Source organism: Puntigrus tetrazona, chromosome 24, assembly GCF_018831695.1.
Source record: "Puntigrus tetrazona isolate hp1 chromosome 24, ASM1883169v1, whole genome shotgun sequence".
Taxonomy (NCBI): domain Eukaryota; kingdom Metazoa; phylum Chordata; class Actinopteri; order Cypriniformes; family Cyprinidae; genus Puntigrus; species Puntigrus tetrazona.
This window is the reverse complement of record NC_056722.1, coordinates 13,906,246-13,915,239: the sequence shown is the minus strand read 5'-3', so window position 1 is coordinate 13,915,239 and position 8,994 is coordinate 13,906,246. Positions and strand designations below refer to the sequence as shown.

The 8,994-nt window shown below is 35.6% G+C and overlaps 1 protein-coding gene across 1 annotated transcript; it reads left to right on the top strand.

Annotated features, from left to right (window-relative positions):
* Positions 1 to 6,162: 6,162 nt before the first annotated feature.
* Positions 6,163 to 8,086, top strand: LOC122330113 (musculin). Its single transcript, XM_043226934.1, has 2 exons — positions 6,163 to 6,702; positions 7,560 to 8,086. Exons 1-2 carry the CDS (start codon positions 6,295 to 6,297, stop codon positions 7,641 to 7,643), a joined length of 492 nt encoding a protein of 163 aa, XP_043082869.1. The 5' UTR covers positions 6,163 to 6,294; the 3' UTR covers positions 7,644 to 8,086.
* The last annotated feature ends 908 nt before the right edge of the window (positions 8,087 to 8,994 follow it).

Below are 8,994 nucleotides of genomic sequence, written 5' to 3'. Positions count from 1 at the left end.
CCGCCTCTTTGAGTCTTTCTGATATCGAACTTCAGTCAGGCTGATTTGGAGGCAAATGAGAGGAAAAACAGCAATTCTCATCTGTCATCTGGTCAGTGTTTCACAGCGTTAGGAGTTTACAGAGCCCAGATACATCACTTCCTCCTCCAAAGGGTGAGCAGCATTTCTCACACCCACCACTCAGATCTCAGCTAGACAGATATAAAAAGATCTTAGTCACGGAGTATTCACATCATTCCATATCACAGATTTGATCAGCAGATTCACCGATCTAGACGGATTTAAAGTCATCTAGGCATCTAGACGTTTGACATGAATGTTATTAACAGGTGATTCTAACAAAAATCCAGGGCCTTTCAGTCTGAAATTCTGAAAAACGTAAAAAAAAAATAAAAAAATAAAATACAGTTTTTAGAAATAAAAACCAAAAGTTAGAATTGGTATGAAGATAATATATATATAAAAATAATTATCTGCATCCAAGTGAAGCATTTTATTTTAAGTTATTTCTCATTACCACAACATGCCCATAACAAATTATGATATTATAATAGATCATATAAATTATAATAGATATGTGCTGTTAAAAAGTTTTTATTTACATAATATGTATGCTTTGTATATTTATTATGTATATATAAATACAAACACATGCATGTATATATTATATAAGAAATTACTAATTTATTTCTAATATAAATTATATTAATAAAAATCTAGATGTAAGTACATCGAAATTTCCTATATATATATATATATATATATATTGTGTGTGTATTTATGCATACATAAAAAATATACACAGAAAACTCAAATGAATTGTGCAATTATGCTTTTAACTTTTTAGAGAAAAATAGTCTGACAGCACTTAGATTGGTTTGTAGGGTGTTACTATGTGGTTGCTAAGGTACTTTACTAATGTGATAGTTTTCTTAATAGTTTAACTTAATAATGAATACACTTTTTAAATAATTAAGATTTTCATAAAGTCTCTTTTGCTCATTTTTTATTAAAAAATGCAGTAATATCAGTAATATTGTTGCAATTATTTTTTTTCTATTACAGTATATTTTAAAATGTAATTTATTCCTATGATCACAAAGCTGAATTTTATCAGCCACTACTTCAGTCTTCAGTGTCACATGATCCTTCAGAAATAATCATAATATGCATATTTGCTACTCGCCAAACAATAGTAATATTATAATTTAAAAAAAAAAATAAATGTTTTTTTACTGTTTTTCAGTACGGTAACAAAAACACATCCATTTTTAAAGGCAAAATCTAACTACACGTTCCCTTTGATTTTGCAAGAGTCACTCTCATCAAAGCCAGGCTTTAACAGGGAGCAAATGGATAGACCACTCTTCAGCCACTTTATATCATTCAATTAAACGTGCTTGATTCAATGCAAGGGGAGGCTTGACTAAAATGGGTACGTATTGATTTTCCTAATGGCCGTTTTGATGCTGTTACATGCCATTTGTTTTACACTGCAGCTGTGAGAGCGTGGTGACCATGGGAACCAGGGGAGGAGCTGATGTCATAGCCCTGCACCTGTCCCGCTTACTCATTCACACAAAACAGAGGGAGAGAAAGAAGGAAAAGAGCCACTGCCCACACCACGACCCTTAACACGCTTACCGACAGACAACTGCACATTTCTCATGTTAACTCTGACCTAAAACAACGTGGGCAGCATTGTTCCCATGTAATTAGTCCCTGTGTGGAAGCTTGGGAAAGACGTGCTTACACAGTTGTTTAAAGCAGAGATTAGTGTTAAAATGCTATGAAAGGTGCCTCTGTTGCCGCTTCGCATGCATTTGTTTGCTTACGCTGGCGTCTTGATCCTGCAGATTTTCCCTCAAGGAGATGTAGTTTTTAGTTTAAATCATTGCTAGCTCAGAGCAACAGATATTTTGTGCTGACGTGTCCTTAGATAAGTCTCTTGCGGGTCGCTGCTCCTGTGCCTTGTGCAATTTATAGGTATTCTCACCAGTCATATAAGCTATGAAAACTATAAACCTGCGTTCCACCAATGGGCTGACTGGTTCTCATTGCGAAACGTCCTCTACTTTCGTTGTGAAATGAAAAGTATGCTAAGCGAGCAGGACTTTCATGTTCAGTTTGGACTAATCGAAAGCAACGACTCTACAATATTGGCGATATGCAATAGGCCTTTATCCCGCATGGCCGCAACTTCGTTTAATTGCAAACCAAGCAGCCTTCTGCAGGACGACGTGGTGAATCTGCGTGACTGTTGCTAAATCTGTGCGTGGAATTCCAGATTCCCGTTGTAAATACTGGATTCGGCCTGCATTTCGGTGAGAAACGGTAACAGCAGCTCTTAGAATGTAAGGTATCTTGCTGAAACAAGATCAGTGGTGTGATTACAGTAATTAGCTACTGCACTTGAACATCTTTTTAGCTACTTTGTATCAGATAATTAACTTTTACTCACCACATTTTTGAATAAACATATATGCAGGCCTAGTCTTTAATCCAACATGTTTGGGAAGAGCGATGTAATTACTTATTACATTTTGCACGGCATCTAACTTGTTCTCCAGCTGATTATTTCTGCTAAAAAGAAAGCGACGTCGCAATCTACAGGGTTTTTGCCCTTACTTACGCAAGGTTGTTTTATGCAAATACTTGCAGATACGATTTAAATAGCAGGACATTACTAAATCCTTTCTGAAGGATATTGATTTACCTATGCTCTTTTTCAGTACTTGAGCTCAACTGAAACGTAAGTGTTTGTGACACTGTTGTGTCGACCTCGATTCATTGCGATATTCAGGTTTATTTCAACTTTAGACAATCAACACAATAGCTCTAATATTTTTCTATTATACAGGATGCTATTATATATCTGTTATACAAATCAACTATTCTTTTTTTTCACTGGCGTTTCTCACACTGATTTTTGGCTGTCCCGTGCAAATTTTTGTATTGTGTTCCTAAAATCTGTGTTCCTTTGTCGTATAGTGGGGTTCAAAGATCATCGCACAGTGTGTTTGCTGCTACCATCCATGTTTACTGACCGACCAATGAAAATGCGACTTGAAATCAACGCATCTTGGCGCTAAAACATAAGAACGTTAAGAACTGCAGAGGTAGATTCTGTAGACCAGGAAAACAGGGGGGTTTATGTTGGTGCCATGACCCGGATAAGAATGAGATTTGGTGGGGTGAGTGTAACGGAGGCTAACGTGAACCTCACTCTCTGACCTCAAAAGGTGCGCTAACAAGAACAAGTAAAGGAGAACTTGAGTAGTTATGTTTGCCATCGGTCGATTAGCCATAAGTGTAATGCGAAAACACGTAATATGTGAACCGCCCCAACACCATATCACTACATGGGTTCCAAACATGCACTTGGTGAGGTGCTGGAATGGTTCAAGTGGAAATGCCAATAGAATTATTTGGCCAGATGGTGGGAAAATGCAATACGGTGTAGACAAATAATACCTTGAACTTTAATTGTAAAACACAGTGTTTCCGCACAAGTCGCTGAAAAAGCAGTGCGCGAAGACTTCAGTGTAAAACATGTTGACCCGCAGAAAAAGATTTAAAACAGGCAGACAGAAAGGTGTTTTGCGTGAACAGGCTCTTACAATAAAAAACGAACATCTTAAATTCCACAGAGCAAGAAGCATGAACTGTTTATTGCAGGTTATTCCAAAGCTGTCCACACTTGGCATGTACCCTCTGCAAAAATGGAGCATGCGAGTCAGCTGTGCTTTTGGATAATTGTTGGCCGAGGGTGACCACTGTAATATAAAATCTTAATTTCACACTCATTAGGCGGGAATGAAAACTCGTACATATCGAGTTTACCCAGAGACATCGTGAGATGCTGAGAAAACTTCAGCTGTGGGAAATTCGGTTTTACGGTTTAGGGAATTTCGCTCTTCATGTATGGTCATGTGAATGATGCTGCATTGCACACGCACGTTACGCAGAGATATATGCAGATGCGTTTTTTAACGCGTTGTGCAATCTTCTCAAGATGATACGATTAGGAATGTGGCTGAGGAAGGTGCAGTGTATCTTCTTTAAGAGATGGTGGTGTTCAAAGTGTCCAACTCGTATGGGAAGACGTTCTTAATCATCGATAAGTATCAAAATGATTCATTTATATGGCAAAACGGCCCACTTTGATGCGTCATTCAATCGGCAATATGAGCAGGCCTCACTGAAGAGACGGTCGTACAGTTTCCTGTAAGACAGCTGGACTGACATCTGCCTACTATAATGAAACAAAAATCATTTTAATTTGCCAGGCATGTGCGATGCTTACATGTTTCTGCATGATAAGAGAGACAAATGAGAGCACGGCGTGATCATGTGAAGAATGTCAACATGTGTATTTCTCCTTCACCCACAGGGTCCTGCAGATGTAATGTAAAGTGCTGACAGCTGTGGCCAATGTGCAGCGAGCGTGTGTGAGAGCGCTCTAACCAAGCAGAAACCCAATATCTCTGTGAAATGGCCAGTGGATTAAGAACGTTTGATAAGCCTTCAGACATTTCTATTTGCTTAAGAGCATGTGGGAAAAGGCATTTAAGTGGACCGTGGGTGACCACTGAACTGGAGAAATAAGAAACTGAAGTTTTCCACAATGTTTTCACTAAATAATTTAATAGAAGTGTGGGTAGGTTGGTTTGGGTTACAGTAGCGTAAAGCAGGCTGTTTTAGAGAATGCCTTTTAATTTGATTCATTTCATTTGTTATACATTTTTATATCCTTATATTTATATGTTATGTGTTTTTTTTATTGTATATTAAATGAATAAATGTAAACTGAAAAGTAAAAATAATGATTTAATAATTAAATATCAGAATATTTCAAGATTAAAAGCTGACTTAATATTTACTTTATTATACATTCTATAAATCATACGCAAGGATTTATACATCAGTGTATAAAATAAATAATACATTTTGATTAAATAATATGAATAATATTTATTTCTTTAATTTTACACACACATACACACACACACACATATATATATATATATATATATATATATATATATATATATATATATATATATATATATTCATATATATATATATATATATATATGTGTGTAATTTGTATTAAACACCTATATATTACTAGTATTTACATGTTATTTAATATTCAATAAATATTTATTAATTATTCTATATTCAATTTGTGTGCGTGTGCATATAATGTGCATATATTCATTTTTTTCATGTTAAATAAATGTTAAATAAATAATAATCTATGCTGAATTTAAAGAAAAATGAAATATTACAATCTCAAATAAGAGTTTTCTGTATTAATATCTTTTCAAATTTAATTTATTCCTGTAAAAAGCAAGGCTGAATTTTCATCAATTTAATTTGAGCTATTTCTCCAGTCTTCAGTGTCCCATGATCCGTCATAAATCATTCTAATATGCTGATTTGTTGTTTAGTTATTTTAGTTATTATTGATAATAACTGTAATGACAGTTTGCATTGTTATTCATTTGAAAAAAAAACTAAACTTTTTTTATAGACATAAAGTTCACTGAACAGCTTTATTAATATTTTTTTTATTAATTCTTTGTAAATAGAAATCTCATGTAATATTATAAATGTCTTAATTGTCACTTTTGATCCATTTAATGCATCCTTACTGAATAATAAATTATTAAACAACAACAATTGTTTTAATAACAGTGTATTCATGTATCCATGAAATATTAAGCAGCAACGTTGATATTAAAAAGTAATGTTTCTTAACCACCAAATCAGTGTATTAGAATTATTTCTGAAGGATTATGACTATATCATTTTTAAATAGTAATAAGTCAATAAATCACCAGATCTGCAGGCTGTTTTATGTAGTGCAGTTGAAACTCCCATGCCATTAGTTCATGGTAGATTGAATGGATTGATGCAGCATATGCTGTCAGTGCCACTGGGTCAAGTCGTCTTGCCAAAAGTTAGATGAGGAAAAGGGGAGGAGAAATGCCTGCTCCAGAGTGACCCTGCCAAACCCCAAACCTTAAATGTGCTCGGGACACCGCGGGACGAACTCTTGAGATGCTCGGCGAAGACTGGCAAAATACACGGCCTTCCCGACCAATTTAACAACCATCTACATTCAGAAGATGCTGAATGACTTTAACTAATGGCCTCGTGTTGATGCGCCTTTTTCTGCCCGGACTTCTTCTTAGCAGATTTGAAATTAAGGCAGCACCTGTTGCTTCGAATCTACAGCAAGGACACTGAATATCACACTGAAACTCCGAAGCAGGTGCAGTCGAGATGTCCACGGGTTCGGTGAGTGATCCTGAAGATCTCCAGGAGCTGTCAATCACTCACATGGACTCGCGTTCTCCAGAAGACTCAGAAGACGAGTTTAGTATCGGTGACGGTCTGAAAGCAAAGACCAAACCACCTCGAGCTGCTGCCAACAACAACAAGCAGCAAATGAAGATGGGGAAGGATGGCAGGCAGTCTCAGAGGAACGCAGCTAACGCCAGGGAGAGGGCACGCATGAGGGTCCTGAGCAAAGCCTTCTCGCGGCTGAAGACCAGCCTGCCGTGGGTACCCGCAGACACCAAACTGTCAAAGCTGGACACGCTGCGCCTGGCATCCAGCTACATTTCTCACCTCAGACAGCTCTTGCAGGAGGACAGATACGAGAACAGCTTTGTGCATCCTGTAAACTTGGTATGAGTGAGTGTTGTTGAGTTTGTCACAGGATTTTATACGCTTCCATCTGGTCGAGAAGACGCATTGCTCAGCATTACTTGTAAAACACAGCATCTATATTGCATTTTGTAAACATATCAAATGCGCACTACATCAAAAAGTAGATTCTTTTAAACGTACATATAGAACAGTATCATATCTTTTTTTGAAGTACTGTGCTTTAGGAGTACCATCAAAAATACCACGATACATGGGAATTATTCATACAAGTATTACGGTTAGATGCATTGTATAATGCTAAAGGTTTATTTGGATTTAAACACTCAATTATGAATATACCCGATTAAGAATTATGACATGAATAAAACAGATTTTAAATACTTTTTTTTATTAAAACAAAATTGTATTATTAAATAATACTGACTTAATTATTGACTTAATACTTTCTTAATTCTTTTTAAAATGATTTTACTCAACAGTTTATCTAGATTAAGTATTATTATGGAATATAGATGGTAAACAACCCTAAAGCTAATCATATAGTAAGTGCATGTAGTTAATTATTTAATTAATATTGCTCAGTAATTAAAATAAAATGTGTTTATATATATATATATATATATATATATATATATATATATATATATATATATATATATATATATGTATATATATGTATATATGTGTGTGTGTGTATATATTATAACATATATTGTTTGGCTTATTATTTTATTTTATATATTTTATTTATAATTAGGCTAACTTATCAACCATTTACAAATAAAGGCAACACTTTTACTTTACATGTGTTCACATCTGCATCTATGGCAATCTACCAGCAATGTGTGGCTGACTTTTTTATTCTTTTTCCACAGACCTGGCCTTTTGTGGTCTCAGCACGATCAGAGGACAACAAAGACATTTCAGCAGCGGTCAGACTATGTGGAGCTACAGCATAAACATCTGGCACCTCTCTGTCTTTTATCCCCCTCCATCTCTCTCGCTCTCTCTCTTTTTACTGTCTGTACTCATGCACTTCCTTTGAACTTACATCAATGGACATTATGAAGTGAACGCAACTGCATGTGGACCTACAAGTTAAACACAAGTCATCACACACAAAAGTCTTTATATAGCCTGATGTTTTTTTTATGTTCACAGCAAACAAAAACAGATATTTTATGGTGCTGAAATATTTGAAACGCCGTCTGTATTTAGTGAAAAAAGAACAACTTGCATAGCCAGGGAAGGACACTGAAAATCATTTTTATTGTTTTAAGGCGCTTGTAAATTTTCTAACCATCTGACAGTCATTTAAAATAAATATTTTTTACCAAGCAGCAACACGACCTCTGTAATTAAGGCTAGATGGAATAGTACACAAAATATGCTTGATGTCTTCACATTTGTCCACATATGTTATACTCCAAAGTATGTTTAAGTTTATTTATAAATGTAATATTTGTGTCTTTTTCTGTCTTTTCCTTTCACGTGCTTTACATTATAACCAATGAAGGTCCATGCCACTTTACGACCTTGATGCTTAATAATGGCGTACCAGCCCGGCTAACAAAAACAGTATTCTTATAACATTTTTGCAAACATATCGAGGTATGAAAAATGTATTTCGAACGTTCTCTGAAAGTTTATTTTTTTTCCTTTTATGTGAACATTATGTTAACGTTCCATGTTGTAGGGCCTATTGCGACAATGCTACATTTGAATATAGGTCTCTTGAGGCTATCTGAAACTAGTCCGTAGCAACATTTGAAAAAAAAAAAAAAAACTTTCTATGAACGCTATGCTGACGTTTTGGGAGCCTTAAAGACTACACAAGTGTGAATGGAGCTCGTTCAAACGTTCACTTTAATGCCAGAATGTGTTTGGTAAGTCAATGATTTATCGTGTTCAATGTATTAGGCGACGTTTGTTCATAGTTCCTACTAATTAAGTTTGCAAATATACATTTGGAGGGATACTTTGACGAATGTGGATATAATTAAATATTAAATAAGTCCGTAACTTTCTGAATACGTAAACGGTTTTAGCCCCTTCCTATAGGCTAAATGCTAGGCTCAACAGCTCGTGCGTGTGTTTATCAAATGTGTCAGAAAGCTTCGCGTTATCACCTTAAAGTTATCGCCCTAAAATACGCAATTTAAAGTAGGCTACTGCATTTTTTCTAATCGCAGAAGGTCAAACTGTGTGAGCTTGTGCCCATTCGGTCATTAGAATGTGTGCGGTTCGAAGAGGAAGCCGACTTTTCATCACGTTCGTGGAGGAACGCAGCTGTCGAGCCGTTAGTTTCCC

Bases quoted from the DNA above. Each gene is read 5' to 3' on its own strand.
- LOC122330113 (XM_043226934.1), top strand. From the start codon at position 6,295: ATGTCCACGGGTTCGGTGAGTGATCCTGAAGATCTCCAGGAGCTGTCA. The intron at 6,703-7,559 runs GTATGAGTGAGT...CTTTTTCCACAG, and splicing joins TTGTGCATCCTGTAAACTTG to ACCTGGCCTTTTGTGGTCTC.